Source organism: Tinamus guttatus, unplaced genomic scaffold (assembly GCF_059628265.1).
Source record: "Tinamus guttatus ecotype Peru unplaced genomic scaffold, ASM5962826v1 Tinamus_guttatus_pri_ptg000155l, whole genome shotgun sequence".
Lineage (NCBI taxonomy): Eukaryota > Metazoa > Chordata > Aves > Tinamiformes > Tinamidae > Tinamus > Tinamus guttatus.
This window is the reverse complement of record NW_028288689.1, coordinates 4,899,802-4,917,056: the sequence shown is the minus strand read 5'-3', so window position 1 is coordinate 4,917,056 and position 17,255 is coordinate 4,899,802. Positions and strand designations below refer to the sequence as shown.

Genomic DNA, 17,255 nt, shown 5'->3' with positions numbered 1-17,255 from the left:
AAACATGTACCAAGCATCCATCCATACAGGTATATATTGCAGCTATCAGCAAAGTCACAGGCCTTCTCCTTTCACTGCCAATAAAAGAGCCACACAAAAGATTCCGCACAGGAAAAGCCTTTTTTTTTTTTCTTCCCTCCATGGGCCCTTTGACTGCATTTCAGGTAAGGACAGTGGATTTCCAATAAAGACCTAAAATCTAATGAGACTTGCAGGTTTTAAGTCATTCCTTTGATTCTTAAAGAAATTAAATTGCTCTAAGCACATTAAAGGTAACAGAGTAGACTAACTGAAGAGCTAGCTGAGCAAATTTTCCTCCCACTGTTGTCTGTAGAGTTTTATGCACCCTAAATCCCCCAAAGCATGTTCATCATTTTATTGACTCAAAGACAGAATATACTGTAGCACATGAAACAGGATAGTGTCACACTGCCCTGCGACTCAGAGGGATCCATGATCGAAAACATTCCACATCTAGTATGATGCTTATTCACAACCTTGATGCTAGGATTAACACAGGTGTTTCACATTACTTAGCATGCTTCTGCAATTCATTTCCTTTCAGCTATGGAGGACATAATATATTGTATCTATCCTCAGCACATATTATAGGCAAAGGTTGCTAAATCAACAACCCAAATATTAAAAAACATGAAAAAATGCAGGCATGCACTGGGATGCCAACAGAAACTGCAAGAAACCACACACTGCAGGTTCATAAGCACACTACCTTCCAGTGAATTGTTACACTGTTCCACTATTCTGCTTTAGCAAGCAGAAAGGCAGGTTCAGACACTCAGAAGGAGCAATAACGCATAGTTCCTTCTCCAAGTGCACTATCTACTTACATGGAAAAACCTTAGAGAAACTGAATGTTGCATTCAAGCAATCAGGAAGACCATCATAGTACATAATATCCATGAGGCAAATGAAGGTATTTCTGAACAGGATGCTTGCTACCTTATAAACATCTCAAATGTCATTTATGCTGATATAGGGCTGTCATTGACACTGGACTGATTGGCTGATAAGAGGGGAATTTTACACCTGCCAGACAGTTCTCTCTGCTGACATGGTTAAGGCTGTGCTAATGACGATGCTAGTATCTTCAGAAATGGATCAGCTCTTCCAAATTACTCTCCATAAGGAAAAAAGCAACAGCCTTATTTTAATCTATTTGTACAATAGGAAACATGGGACATTCCTTATAATCAAGTTGAGCCTGCTTACAGTTTCTGCTTCAATGAGGCAGACCTTAGTCATCAAAATGGAGAAAAGTACTACTCTATGTAGAATATTCCAGTTGATTCCTGTGTACAAAGCTGAATCATTAGCTTCTTCCTAGAGAAAGCCCTGATGCCTACCTTTGCACGGATGCCTCATACACCCCGCTATCTCCAGCGACAGATTCATCGGACACCGCAGCAGACACACAGGCCACCTTCAGTGCTGCCCCTCCAGCCATGTTTACACCTATGGAAAAAAACATGTGTTAATGAAACCAAAATAGCTGGCTCAGGTACTTATTTCTTCTCCCCTCGAGTTGCACGTCTGTCTTTGCACCTAAGTATTGCTACATAACAACATTTTTTCTGAACACAGAGGACACGAGTGCACTCTACTTTTTAGTCAGAGCTAAGTTAGTGCTTACGAGAAATGCAAGACTGCCTCAGAACAAAATTTTTAGACAACTAAAGGGACTCCCCCTCAGTGCCAACACTTTGGGACTCCTGCTCTGAGGGTGACTGCAGCCCCGAAGCAGAAATGGAGCTGTGCATACCTCCCCAATGATGTCCATGGTTTAGAAGAGACCCCCTTTCCAGTAGTCTTAGGAAAGCACATGCTCCTCCCATTTGATGTATGGTTTTTCATCCTACATGATCTTTATTCCAGAGGCGACCTTGGCACATAGCCACATAACTACCTCAAGACTGACAAACTGATTTGGAAGACATTGGCGAAGCAAGCCCAACATAGGACCGTACAGTTACGTATGGACCCGCGTTCCAGCTGACTGCAGAGGGTGCTATGGCTAGCACCAATACTGAAAGATCTTGAATGAACACCGAGCTCAAACACAGGAGCTTTTTGGGTCAACTTTTTTTTTTTTTTTTTTTTTTTTTTTGACAATACTGATGGAATTAGATTTTTCTTTCAGGAATCCCATGGAACTGTGGAAGAGAAAGAAATATTTCAGACCTCTTCTCCTGTAGCTTTAACTACATGAATCAGAGTTATCATCCATAACACAAGAGATAAACCATTAACTGAAATGAATGGATACATTTAACACTGGCATTCCCAGACCTAATCTTTCTTCTCCTCCTGCATCCCCTTTGAAGTACAGGGCTATTCCTGAGGCATGTGAGCAGGTTCACAAGCAATCTTTCTTCAGTGCTGCTTTGTACTTATTCCATGGCTTTTAATATGAAAGTTATTTCTTCTCTGCTGGCTGCATTCCTAGACGAAGTGGGGAGAAGTTTATACACCGCTCCCAGAAATGCCAATCCAGAAATCTTTTCCTATTAAGCCTCCTGATTAGGAAGAACACCACCTACCACCAAGCAGTCTCCACACACTTCAGCTCTTTCTCTCCTTACATTTCCAGTGCCATTTAAGCACTTCGACCCAGAAAGGGTTCCTTTTTCATCACTTCACCAGAGTACCTTGCGGCCAAGAGGAATGAAGGGAGCCTTTCAGTGCTCCTGAGTGAGCTATTGTTCCCTTGGACGGGGATTCATCTCGCAACTGAGCTTCATCCTGCCCTTTTCCAGCCTCTTTTTTCCGTTAGTAGCTTTGCAATTAGGGAAGTTTAATTCTAATACTATGTTGTTTTTGCTGTTTCCTATTTATATCTTCTCAGGGGCAATCCCACTGAGGTGGTATGAGGGCGGGCTTGTGCTCCCAGCGCAAATCGCTCCGAGTGGAGGCAGGCCGGGGACAGCCGCGCTGCAAGGGCCCCGGGCCAGCTCCCTGCAGATCAAACACAGCCTTGGTTTTGTGCTTCCAAGAAGGGAATGGCTCAGAGCTCCAAGACTGATCAAAAATGGGGCAAACATTCAAGGGAGAAGGGGGGCTGCCTTGCATAGGAGAAAAACAAAACCTAAAAAACAATAGACAGTATCTCCCAAATTCAGAGACAAGACCACAGCTCTGTTTAGGCAATATAGGTGACACCCCAGGCAGCACCACAGACACATACAAGACAACACTGAGTCACAGCAACGGTGCTTAGCTGTGTGGTATATGATGCTCAAATTACCACATAAAAAGAAGCTGGGAAGTGTTGCCATGCATTGGGAGCATGTCAGAGGCAGACAGCCTCACTGTTCTACGGTTCAGCCCCAGCTCAGAACTTCAAGACATGCCAGATGACTCCTCACGCTCCCTAGATGTTTTTCATCTTTCCTGTCAAGGATTTAAATCCTTCTCTTCACTTCCTGCCTATTTGCCCCCCACAGGGGGATGGACACACCAAGGCAAGACCTGCAGAAGATGCCGTGTGGTTCACTGTCCTCATCACACCTTTTCCTCAGAGGATTGCAACTGTTAGCACAGTTTTTGTATAACTACTACTTCAGTACACAAAATATTTCTGTCATGTATCCCACAATGATTCAAACAACAGCTTGATTTTCTGTCAGAAAATGAATGTTGGCACACCCAGATCGATTTAAATCAATTCCTGCAGGATTTTGCAGGTGACTCAGCCACAGATGCCAGTAGGGTTTGGGCAGCATGAAGCCATTCACATATCAATGGCTACAACCGCCCTAACACAATGTGTTAGGAAGGCTCCAGGATACGTTTATCACCACATGCCAACAGCCTATGCACACATTCACACCACCTATTGGTACCAATTTGAAAAGTAGCAGGAATATTTTCTAACAGAAAGAAAATGCAAATCTCAGATATATACTGTTTAGCTCTACTTACAGGAGCATGTGAGCATGTTTTTCCTGTGAGGCCAAGCATTAACTCCGTAAGAATCAGCCACCTCAGTTTGGGTGTTACACTGAGATCTGTGCAAAATGCCTGAAGAGTAAAAACCTCATCTCATTATTGCCCTGAAATAAACTACTTATGGTGATTATTTTGTCTGCTGACTGAGTAACAGTAATAATCACTTAATCTGCTTAACACCTTAGCTTTCACTTAAACAGCCTTGACAAATCTTGAAGAGCTAAAAAGGTTAAAACTCATCAGCACCCAATTCTAATAGGAATAATTACTGTTTCCTACTCAAATTCTTAAGTATCTCTTGCTGGTAGGAAAGTGCAATTCAAAAAAAAATCTGCAATCATGTCTTCTATTGAATTTTAAACGGTATCAGTCTTCCCAATGAGGACTGTTACAGAAAAAAAGCAACAACAATACAGCACTAGCTTCCTTGATTCACAGAGGCCATTTTTCACCTGTTTGAAACAGACTGAACTGCTCTAGTTGCAGCTTGCCTTTAAAGCTCTGCAGCTGAGGGCTTTTTCTTCCCTGTAGTTACACACAGAAGCACATCCACCGGATATAACCATACTGTAGTTGAGGAGGTCTTCACGCAGGTCCTAGCTCAGGAATGACTGCACTGTATTCTATTGCTTTTAACCTACTTACACAGGGTTTCTGCTCTGAAGGACACAAGCATTATTCACCCACGAATAAGTTATATGTGCATATCAAAACATCTACTATCTCTGAACATCCTATCTCACCATGCTTATAATCTAAAGACTGGATGGTTGCTAAGAGACCATCACCCTCAAAACAGCACAAATCCAAAGCACAGCCCTGACACGTCTGCTTGGCTCAAGTAAATGAATTCATTACTACTTACTTACTGGAAAGCAGAGCAACATTTCGTGTACACTGAGGTGGCAGGGAAGAATTTTTATTCTCATTTTCACCTGCTAAGTTGAACAGCTTTTCCTCAGTATTCCTCAGAGGGTCAGCCAAAAACTTCTCTTCGGTAAGACATTACGCATCACCCAATTTGCGACCAAGTCGCTAATCACATTCAGAGTAGTCAAGTGCCAAATTAATCCAGAAAATCATCACAGCCACTGTGATTACTTCTGTGTGCACACATGCATATAACACGCACCAAAAAACACCTAGACGACATCTTCTGGAAGACTCGGATTGGCCGTATGTCTTAAGTATAAATTAAAACACCAACTTCTTCTGCAGAGCGCAGAACATACAGCTTTTAACCACAAAAGTATCACAATGACAGGTGGCTCCTTAAGTACTTACTTCCCAGTACCTTATAAATCACATTGAACACACAATCATGTGAATACTTTGTTACCATACCTTGACCTAGATATTTATCTCCCGCTCTAGGCTCTTCCAGCCTATAGTTTCCACTCCCAATGCTTAGGGTGAGTTCCGAGAGATTTGTACTTATCTCTGCATCATCAAAATCCATATGGCTTGAAAATGCATCACCAGCCAGAAGTGGGTCTATCACCAATGGAGAACACGGTGGAGACGGAGAAGACAGAGATGACCTCGGAGACAGCGATGTCATCGATTTGGGGGTACCGGACAACGATTTCAAAGCCTGGACGCGGCTGGTGGCATCTGCTTTGTGAGTTTTTGCTACCTCATTTTCATGAATAGTGGTGATACAGCCTGACGGTCTAAATCCAGTGGCTCCTTCTAAGAAGTCAATTTTGTTTTGATAGTCCGAGTCCAACTGCTCCAACTGTTCCAGTTGCTCATAATAAAGATCTGTGAAACTGGCCGAGGTGGAAGAATCCTGGCTGGAGGTGGCAAGAGATCCTCTGCTAGATGCAAGGGAACCAGGGCTGCTACTCGAAGAGAGGGAAAGCATGCTGGTAGAGAGACTGAAGGAAACACAAGTCAAAGTCATAAACTGCACATCCCAACTCTCAAGAAAAACACAGCCATACTGTTAAACCACCAACTCCACACAGTACTTTTTGCTTTGATAGCCTTGTCCACATGCATTAGTCCCCATGACAACTCAGAACCACAGCCTACACCCAGACCCAGACTACAGACAGAGTTGGGATACATTTCAATAAAAAGTATGTATTTCATTCATATTTTTCAGCTCATCACATCCATCTCTGAAGAGTCCAAAGAGCTTAGCCAAGGCAGTTTTAGTAAACAGTTTCAAAACAGTCAAATTAGTAGGAATATTCTCGCCAACATCCTGGACAAACTGTGGTTCTTGTTAGCCTCGTGACCTGACTGTGAAAGCCAGCAAGCTCCATGCACAAGGTGAACCAGACGTCCTTTGAACTAGCCATCCGTCCACAGAGTAATAATTTCCTTTAGCCTCATCTTTGCCCAACCCCCAAAAGGCAACCTCACCTCACTGGAAGTGTCCCCTAGACATCATGACAACTACTAGTTATCAGAAAACTGGCAGGATTTATCTGTGTGCAAGACAGACAGCTACACAATACCAGAGGCCACAAGTGCAAGCAACAAGTTAAGCCTGGGGTGTGAAATCAATTCACAGAAGCCATTGACCCCTAGAGACCTAATTGCAGAATATAACAGAGTAAATTCAATTTTAGGCAGGTGCTGAATAGAAGGTTGTTGAGATGAGAACTCTGACACATCAGCACAAAGTTTTCTGCCCAGAGGTTATCAACCTACGTGGTTGAGCATGGTACAAATCAGACATGCTGCCAGGAGCACATGTAGGAAGCACATTATGCTTGGTTTTCCATCAGTCTTAGGTCTTCTGTTTCATAATAGAAACTCTGTATTGACTTTTATATCAAAAACAGAATGAAAAGGTCACATGTATAATTTCAAATTCCTGGTTTGGCATGTTTCTTTACTGCAGTTATGTATTTTTGTTCATTTCTGTTGTCCAGAGTACGAGATAAAGATTCTCATATAATCCATTTCAGCTAATAGTAACTCATGGGGGAAGAACTTATTAGAATTAGATCCCATCAACACTCAACTACTCTAATAGATAGTATCCTTAGAAATTCTATTTAAACGAACATTATTGCTCCAGATATTATGCATCCATTGACTGAAGTCTAAGCCCTTACTTCTGATAAGAATTATCTGTTCAAAAAATTTCCATATAGCTACAAGTGGCTTAGAACCTGTCTCATCTTGAAAAGCAAAGAGGATGGTACTTAATAGGACTAATATCCCTCGTTTATTGTTTACAGAATAAATGGTAGAAGCTAAGTCCATAGAAATTATGCTCAGAGCTTTGAGAACAAGACAATTAGGCAGCATTCAGAACGATTTCCTCACTAAACACCTTCTGCATTTGTATGGCAGAGGTGCAACACACGACACTTGTCCAAAAAAACCTTTGGGGTAAAATACAAGAACGTAAATAGGGTAACAGTTTCCACATCTTGGCAGTAACTATCAACCTAGGCAGGACTAGTAGGTTTGCATCTCTTGTGTATTTCACTATAAAAAGGGATTTAAAAAAACAAAAACAAAAAAACAACACACACTCTTCCCTACCAACAAGCTTGGTTCCTTTTGGAGCCTCCCTTTGCATGCAAGGCACTTTGCATTATGGTGTTAGTAACAAATGCTCATCAAGAGTCTGTCAAGAACACAGTGCATGTAGTTAGGAAAAAAATTAGTTATACATGCTTTTTTGTCACCTCAAAAGACCACTATTCAGCTAGATGAAATGAAAATATGACACAGTTCCACTGCGTGAGAGCATCCCAGACAGCTATTCTCCATGGTGGCTTATTTAATGGCCTGTCAGTCTCACACACTGATTTCTTCCCAGTCTTTTCATTATCTTCATTAAATGAAACAGAATCCAAGTGGAGCAGAAGCTAAGAACAGAGCAAATTCAGTACATACAAGGTAGGAAAACCTCAGCCTAATAAAAACGCTAGACTCTTCCTATCAAAAGGCTGACACAGCCTTTGTCTGACACGCATTCATCCCTATGCACAGAGATGCTGGGTTCTCTGAAGCCACAGCTGAACAAGAAGTCACTGTGACTTCAGAAACATCCTGTATCCCCCACGGACCACAGCAAACTCTGCCATGCCACAACACACTGTCTGTTGCAAGCAGCAGCATCCTTAATTTAGAGAAACATCATGAAACTCATGACAAATACATTAAAGCATACTTGCATTCACTTCGCTTGCTGTGAGAGGCAGTCTTTTTAACATAGCTTAAAAAAAGTACTTTAGTACTGCAAACACTCTGGGGGAGCATCTCACCTAGCCTTACTCATCTCAAAGTTATGTACCTAAAATAAAGAGATTTTCTGTTTTATTTAGGAGAATTTCTGCAAGGTCATTTACCCCATTCTAAGGCAGCCATCCAATGTAAGGGGGATAAATCCTCTTAAGGTATTGCTCTCCACCGACAGCTATGGAGAGAGCTTAGGTGACTACAGTAATAGAGAGACCTTACAGTAACTCAGCTGGGACATGAAATTTGGTAGGTAAAAGACGGTTACACCATGTGCAGTAAAGAGCGTACAATCTCTATAAAGGGTTACCAACTCACCTTTTCAGCTGGGTGTGTAACATGGCAACTAATCGTGTAGTTTCTTCCAGTTCTCGGATTAGTTGATTTCTTTTGCTATTCAACTTCAATCTAACAGAAGAGAGGAGGAAGAGTTAAAACAATACTCAATCTAAAAGGAAGACTAAACAAAATCCAATCCCTTCTATGAAAACCTACCAAAGTTAGTGAAAATGCAGATAGTACTAAGTTGGACAGAACTAGGACAAGACAAATATATTTATCAAATTCCAATACTTTTACAATGTGGACCTTGATTCTGAAAACATTTGCAACTGGGAAAGGAGTTCCAGCTAGTACTTTAGAAGTTAATAGAAACTACAGGCTAGGTTTCTAGAACCAGGCCTCATAACAAGTTGGGCAGATTTTGCTTGCCATACATGGTAGTGTCCTTACACTTACAGTGGCAACAGCATAAATGCTTTCCTTTGTATTCCATTAGACCCATGGATGGCTAACGTACATGATTTAGTTAACCATCTCATGAGAGCTTTATACAAAGTACCTCAAATAACATCTCCATTTTATTTCACATGTGGCCTGGTTTAAGACACAACGTGGCCTTGGGTGCACATTCTCTAGCTTTACGGGCCTCCAGACAAGAAGCCCTTCCCCAGAGAACTGGTATTTCTTTGGCCTGCTCCCATATCACAAATAGCGTTCATCTGCCAGTGAACACCAGGACATTTCAGGCTAATAAAAAAACATGAAATCTGAGAGTTCTTAGATGCTTAGAATTTTTCTAGTACCATAAAACTGTGAAGAAAAAACTATTTAAAGCATGTGCCGTCTGAACACCAAAAACCCAAAGGAAATGAAATTATGAAATCATAAAGAAAATGAATACAACATGCTCACATCACATATTCAAAAGACCGTAGCTAAAAGCAACACTGGTACAACCACCCACAGTAATATACGCAATCTGTAAAGTATTTGTAGGCAATGCCTTATGCACTCTTCATTCTCACCACATATGTGAGCCCATGAGATCTACTGCAATACAACTAAAATTGGGGAGGATAGTCGACAATATTTCCTTCATCTAGTTCATATTCACAGGATATTCCACGCACCTCCCACAGTCCTGTCAAAGGCTGACTCCTACGAGTATCACATACAAGGATGCTGCAGATATGAGAGGGATGGGGAAACTTTATAAATTCATCTGTTGGCATTTACCAAGGTCCAGACTGCACAGCAACTGTAGAAGTTGCTGCAAGGAACTGGCCACATACAGAAACAGAATAGTACACTAACATTTACTGAGCTACTTCAAAAGCATTACCCTTGAAACAGCTATGCCTAAGCGTTAACATTTCTTATATTCTCCTTTAGAATCCCTTTGTATGAAAGGCACAATAACCCTTCCTTGGCAGGAACAGGCCCTTGGAAATGTGAAGGCACCCTACTTCTCCACCAGAAAAATTTCCTGTTCACGCTTGATGGTCTCTGGTCCAACAATGTAAGCTCTGCCCTGTACCCAGTAACCTACCTCTCGGTTAGAGCTTTGCTTTGAGTGTCTCTTGCTGTCTGAAGATCCTCCTCCAAGCGCTTTCTCTCAGTCTCCAGCCTCTCTACTTCACCTCGAGTCCATTTTCTGGGGCTAATAAATCGCATTTCCTTCAGGAGTTCCTCCTTCTCATTAATCAGGATCAGACGGTCCCGCTCAGAATCCAGCACACCGGGCCAGGCCTCACTGTCCAGCTTAGCCAGTTGTATTTTCAGGTTTGCTATCCTGCAGCAGAAGGAAAGCAGCAATCATTAAAGGAGGAATCTCTGCACTCAGTTCTTACCTGCTCACAAGCACAGAGGTACACCATGAGCAAGCACCTCTTCCATAGCCCCAGTCAGGGAAGGCCCTCAGGTCAGAGAACTCAGCACACCAAGACCCTGTGCTAACCTGCAGCTCCCATCAGTCAGGGCATCATAAAAGAAATTCTGGGCCTCCAGACAAGGTGAGAGCTCCAGTAGAGGTGTTCCATACGACTAGCAGCTCATCACCTCACAGTAGCCTAGAGAAGATCACATATGGAATATCTGATCTTTCATCAACTTTGTTAAAGAGAACTCACTAATCTGACTCAACTGCCTTGATAGAGATGACTGGATCTTCAAAGCCTAGAGAGCAAGCTTGTCTTCATAAGGAGGTCAATAACCAAATGTATGTCACAAGAATCTAACTACTGAGTCAATACTAAGCCGTGTTACAGAAATACTAAGGCACTAGGTTGCCTCTGGTGCAACGAGCACCTGAGAATGAGAAATATTGGAGAAGCCATAAAATTTGTCTAAATCCAGAGTCATTTATTGGCATGGCATTTCAAGTCCGGTTTGATTCTATGTACCATTCCAGATGTCCATCGAAACTTGGAATCCCTCAATCTGTAGTGCTGTTCCAGACCACCTCAGAAAGAAGGGTGATTGCTAAGACATCAACAGCAATTCAGACCTCAAAGTAAACAGGGGTTTTGATGGACAAAGCAGGATAGCACAACTTGGGGCTGGTCAGGAAGCGCTCACCTCCAACTACTTGCCCCGTCCCTACTTCCCAAGTATCTCAAATGCTTAGTTAGCTCGGCAAATCATCAGTTTTGCACGGCAACATACAGAGGCAAGCCAAAAAAATGACGACAGGGTAGGGTATGGCAGAGGCAGTAATGCCATCAGGTGTATCTCCTTGTTCATGAACATAGAGCTCTTCAGGACCTGAAGGGGTAGTTTCCTAGAAAACAGTAATAAAGCTGAACAAGACTTTCCATTTTGTGTGACTGCATTTCCGAAACTTGCACATTTCAAAATGATTGAGTGTGAAAGCAAGGAATAGAAAAGGCAGACTAGGCTGGAGATTGCAAAGCTTAGAAGCCAAACATCCATCACCACGTCAGACAAGTTAAAAACCAAAATAATTCGCCTGACTAAAACCCAGTCATCAATAGACATGGCTCCTCCTTCTAATGATTACCTATTGTTTTCATTTAGGCTTTATAAAGACTAATAAATCGCAGTGGAACTCTGCAAACAAAACATAAGTCCCATGTTCATCTCTCTTTGAAAAGTGCTCTGAGATCCAATGACGGAATTACTGAACTTAAACATGGCACTATTACTTCTTTCTGGAACTTGGTTTATGCTTGGTTTCAAGTCAATTAGCACATATACAAGTAAAGTGCAAATTCTACTCCAATGATAACTAGCCAAACTAAAGTGAAAGGAATAACAAGATGTAGGTCTGGGCAACCACAGCTACAAGACTGTGGAATAAGCTCAAAGAACAAAGCTTTGTTTTCCAAGCTCCAGAGGCAAAGAGAAATTGAAGTCTAAAATCAGGGCTCACACTGACCTGCCTCCTCACTCAGAAGATGACAGAGAGGATCTTTCTGAAGGTTCACTTCTTCCTCTAAAGCCATCTCCCACAACACATGGCTTACTCTAATTGATTTAGATTCCATAATCGTTAGACATTCCACTATTTTTAGGTCTTCTTAGGAGCTATTTTGTTTGAATGCTGATTAAGTGCAACACTGTACTCCAGTGAAGAACTAACAGTGGCATTGTGGCGTTAATTAATAATCCAGGAATTCCTCTGTGCATTTTGAAGGGATATGAACTTAAGAGGATTGGTTGGCATTAATCTGATCACTTTTGGCATACATTTGCATGGATACAGCTTTTCCAGTGGAATTTGTTCTCTATGCACTTTGAAATCTTAGAGCTTTGTAAAATTAACTCAGTGTTTTGCCCTGCTTTATAAAAATGATCTTTCTTTTCCCCTTTTCAATTAAAAAGGAAGTTTGCATATTCCATTTTTCCTAGTCCAATAAAACGATATCACCATCAAGGAAGTGCTTTGCAGATAGTCTGACTCTTTGCTGAAAATTCCAGCCCTTCAGCATTCCCCGACTGCAAATTTGAACATCTTTCATGGGCCCCATTGAGTTTGCATCAGTGAAACTGGACTCCCAAGTTATGCAGAGTCTTCCCAAATGGCTAGTAGTCTGCAAAGCTGAACATGCAGAATAGGAAGCTCAGGTTTCACTTAAATGACTACTTAGCTAGAAAAGTTTAGATGTTATCACTGATGTCACATTATCAGGAAATCAGGCTTTTTAAAAAAGCCCTCTTTACATGCAATATAGCTGTAACAGGGAATATTCTTAGTCTCTTTGGAGAAAGTTCAGGGCACAGGCCTCTCCAGAGCTGAGCACTAAGACATGAAGCCGCAATCAGTAAACAACAATGCCATCACATCCATCCCTGCTCTTCCGAAAATCAAAAAGAAAGGTACCCTCTAAAAACTGACTTGTTGAATATTCATCATTGCTGCACTTCTGCCCAGTAAGAAACACACCACTGAAGCAGCTACTGCACAAAGTACTCCAAGGGCAACAACTGAATTACTAGTGCACATCTAAAGCTGCACAACAAACAGTTTAGTTACATCCCCCAAGTACGCTGGTGCCTCAGGGACCACAGCTACTGCTATCTTCTAGCTGAGATAGAACACTGACATCTCTTTGGACACAATATCTATTCTCTGCATCTAAACCATGAGCTAAAGACTTATCATAGTGTTTGTTCTCTGCCCTTTTCAGGCTGGTTTAATACCAGCTGCTCTGGAGTTTTAACTGCTGCAGCCAGGAAAAAAAGACATGGTGAAAACTTTAGTCTTTTTTTGCAGAAAAGGAAACCAGCTCTCTAATGTAACCATTCAGCTACATTATGCATTAACATAATATACCCAACTTGTTATCTGACTAAACGCCACGCAAACATTCGGGACATTTAGAATCAAGTAGGGAGATGCCTTCCAATAGAAATGCCTTATACGGAATGGGGAGACATTGGCAACAGGCAGCAAAACCACTTATGTCCCCACAGGTGTGGCCAGACTGAGTTCTTGATGTATTAGTCACTCCTTAGTAACATCTAAGATGGTTATTTATTTCTTAAAAGATAACATTAGCCCAGAAAGCCTGTTGCTTCCCTGCCTCAAGGATTAGTGTGTTATTCAGCAGCAACACCAGGTTTCAATACAAAGCTGAGCAGCACCATTTCCAGTGAATCTTTTCATAAAACAAGCTGCATGGCAGTCAAAAGGTACAAACAAAATCATTACCTTCTCTTTGCTTCTTCGTATCTGAGGCGTAATCTCACTTTCTCAGCCAATTGGTTATTGCTGCTTGAAATAAACTGAGACAAAATATAAAATCAGCAATCCATTAGCTAATCACATTTAGAAATTCTTTATCAAAATTGGTCACGTTCCAAATTATACTTGATCTTGCAAGTGAGTTTAACCAGGTAAATGAAGCACAGAACAGGTAAATATTTCTTTTGACTAAATTCTTCATTATTGTTTGCGTACTTGGACAAGAACACAAGGTTCAGAAGCTTTTTGGCCTAATTTATCCTATAAAACAATCTATCACCTGCATTTCAGTCTTCTGCTTTCAGGCACACAGGAGTGTTGCCATCTTTAAGCGCTGTAACACATTCTGCTTTAGACAACACATTCTTCTTGGTTGTGAATTTTCCAAGACAAAGCACATTTCATCAAGCTCAGATCTGCAGATCTTTTAAGGATGAAAGTGCCTTGCACTGAAAATAACAACAGGCTTTTAAGTAAAGATTCCCAAGAGGCTGTGATGTCCCATACACCTACAATGCAGGTCAGGTTCTTGCTTAGGCTTGCACAAACCTGTCAATTATGATTTCATTGCAGAAGTAGGAATGAATTTGTACAAAGTACCACGTACGCTCGATAGCATCAAAATATCTGCCCATATGCCACCATTTTCTCACAATACTCACAAACTAAAAATAAAATGCACTCTCTTAAGCAAAAGAGTCCTAGTGAGAGCTTAGACCATATGTAGCTGCACAGTGTTTCTTATCTAGTGACATAAAACTATTTTGAAGAGCTTAGAATATTAGTGCCTCAAGAAAAGACATCTAGAGGCAAAACTACTTTTGTTTTATTCCCACCTGGGTGGTTCTGATGGAATCAGTGTGAAGGAATAGCTGGTTGCCTTTAGAGACACATTATCAGGGCACATAAAAGTTAAAGTCATGCTAACACTTAAACCAGTAGAACCTAAAATTCCATGGATTTTTGCTCCTGCTTAAAGACTGGCAGTAGGGCAGTACTATCTCGAGAGGAATGCTTCTGTACACAGTTGGTTTCTCACACATTACTCACATTTCCCGAAACATCTGTCTGGGAGCTGACATCCAGGTACTGCCTGGGTAACAAAGGGCTGGAGCTCTCTAAGGACACGCTGCTGGCCCACAGGTCCGACTGAGATCCTCTGTCATTCACGAAGCTGTCTTTTAACCTGGCTAAGCTCTAAAATAATAAAGTTAGTCAGATAAGTTGATTCTTGCTTAAAACACTTCAGTGCCATATCACATGAGTTCAAACCACATAACAAATGTGCTTATGTTCACTGCATGCATTGCAGATGCATCCTACAAGCGTGAGGTTGAGCATGACCGGGTTACACTTCCCACTGCACGAAGGAGCCCTCGAGTCTGAGGGCACAAGAGCACTAACCCACTGCCCATCCTGCCCTGATACAGACAGGCTGCCCGTAGCATCCTGGGAATGGCAGACCACACAGGCCACCACCTTTCCATGGCTTCTTCAGGTCCGCTCTTTGACAGCGGTAGACAGACACACCGATTCATTCTCCATCTTTAAGAACTTGAGCAAATTCCCACTGCTACTGCTTGTATCTCATGATATTTTGCAGTTTCATCATTTGAGGAATAGCAGGATTGCAATCCAAACACAATATCCAACTATTACAATTATAGGAAATTTAGGTTATGCTTTTGAAATACCAAATGTCTCAACTACTTCAGTATTTTCTTCTCACAAATTGACTGTGTCAGTATTGGGAACCCTTAAAATATCATAACCTTCTGTTGCTTTGGTACCTGGATGAGGTCTTGTTTTTCCTTCTCCCCTGAAGTGATGGCCTTCTTGATAGCTTTCATTTCACTTAAGATGGCTTGCGCCTCATCAAGTTTGTAGCCACCTTGAGTATCAGACATTTTCATGTCAATTCTATATAGGAGTTTAAAAAAACACAGAAAGTTAAAATTTGATATAAACCCATCAATTTAAACATCCTAAACACACACACCTTTTTGCTTTTCGTTTTGCAAAAAACATTTATAAGCTATAAGAGAGACAGGCAGTGAAGGGCTCTCTGCTCCTATTAAGTGACTCCCCTCAGAAGCACAGGCAGCTTCATAACTCCCAAGTTAGCCGTACCATCGCTGACTCCTTACACGTTCTCTGAGGCAAGGAAAGGGATGCACACACAATCCCCAAAGAGTGTTGGGAGACATCGCTGACAGTTACCTTGTTTCTAACCCATGGAAGATCAAGTTAGCCATCTATGAAAATTGGCTTAAGTCAGGTCTTTGAAACCAGACACAGATCTCATACAGAGATATATTTCTTGCATAATCCAGTTACTAGCGACATCATCTTTGCTTCTTCCAAGAGGAATTCTACTGAAGTCGATGCTTATAAAAATTCATAGAGATTAACCAGTGACATTACTTAAAACATGCCAGCTGCTTATTCATACACAGTTAAGCACCTGAAACTCTTCCTCTCCCTGCTTCTTCAGTCCAATTTTTTCCTCTATGCCCTAAAACGGTGACTCAGAATCACCGTTCAAGGCAAGAGACTGTATTGTGTCATCAGGCATTAAGCAATAGCAAGTAATACAGAATACCACTTAACTGACATGATCTTGGCCTAAAACTGATTTGCCATGAAGTTAGTTACAGCATGACCAATCATATTCAGACAAACTTGTCAAAATTATCTCCTCGCCTGTATTCTGCTTTTAGAGTTGTGTGCGCTTAAGTATCAGCAGCAGTATATTTCTACTTATGCTATTTAGGTAGTTATACATGAATGTGTATGCAAGAAAAGCCAGAGAGATTTTACACAGAAAATAAGTTCTCCAGACCAAACTTACTTTTTCAGTGTTTGAAATCCATGCTCTTTGTACTGAAGTTCCTGTTTCATGTGAGCTACCTCTCTCTTGAGTTTATTCACCTGTAATAAGGTTTTACATTTTTTTGAATGACACTTGATATAAGGATTTAGGTACAGCACCACCCATTCATTTCCAGATGTACCTAGGGACAGTACTCTGAAGCTGCCTAGGAAACCAGTTAATCCCAGCAGCAGCAGCATGCAACTCTGACCGCATCTGCATCAGTTTGGGAAATTATTACTTTTTAGGGGTTTATCCAGTAACCAGATATTGCAACATCTAATGAGACACTCGAGGGAAGTCCCCATCTCACAAGCAGAAAAGCTGAGAAGAATTCAGAGACACAGACAGGAACAAACTGTGATGACTTTATTCAGTAACACTTAATTTCACTTAAACACTTAAAATATCAGGCATCAGGACTGGAGCTACAGTGCAAAGATAGAGGCTGTCCTCCAAAATATGGAATTAGGAGGCCCCACTGCATGAGTAACACAGCAGGATGATCACACACGTATTGCAAATCCACTGACCCTACAAGCTTGCTGTTTTTTATTCCTTAGCAGTGGCCAGATTGGTTGATCGACCTACTTTGAGTCCCTTCTTCCCAAACTGAGCTCTGCGTGAGAGCAAGATGCCACTGCTAACAACACAGGTCGAGGGCAAGATAAAACAGCTGCCAGGCTCCGGAGCAAGCGCGGAGCTCCCCACCGCTGC

At 41.6% G+C, this 17,255-nt stretch overlaps 1 protein-coding gene across 2 annotated transcripts in view; it reads right to left on the bottom strand.

The window, feature by feature from the left end:
• Positions 1–17,255, bottom strand: part of WWC1 (WW and C2 domain containing 1) — a 66,137-nt gene that overhangs the window by 10,291 nt on the left and 38,591 nt on the right. For both annotated transcript variants that reach the window (XM_088522617.1, XM_088522618.1), the window contains exons 5-12: positions 16,518–16,597; positions 15,457–15,586; positions 14,717–14,863; positions 13,634–13,707; positions 10,010–10,252; positions 8,497–8,586; positions 5,311–5,846; positions 1,365–1,473 (exon numbers count right to left, since the gene is read on the bottom strand). In XM_088522617.1, the coding sequence (XP_088378743.1) occupies positions 1,365–1,473; positions 5,311–5,846; positions 8,497–8,586; positions 10,010–10,252; positions 13,634–13,707; positions 14,717–14,863; positions 15,457–15,586; positions 16,518–16,597 (1,409 nt within the window). The remainder of the gene's footprint in view (positions 1–1,364; positions 1,474–5,310; positions 5,847–8,496; positions 8,587–10,009; positions 10,253–13,633; positions 13,708–14,716; positions 14,864–15,456; positions 15,587–16,517; positions 16,598–17,255) is intronic.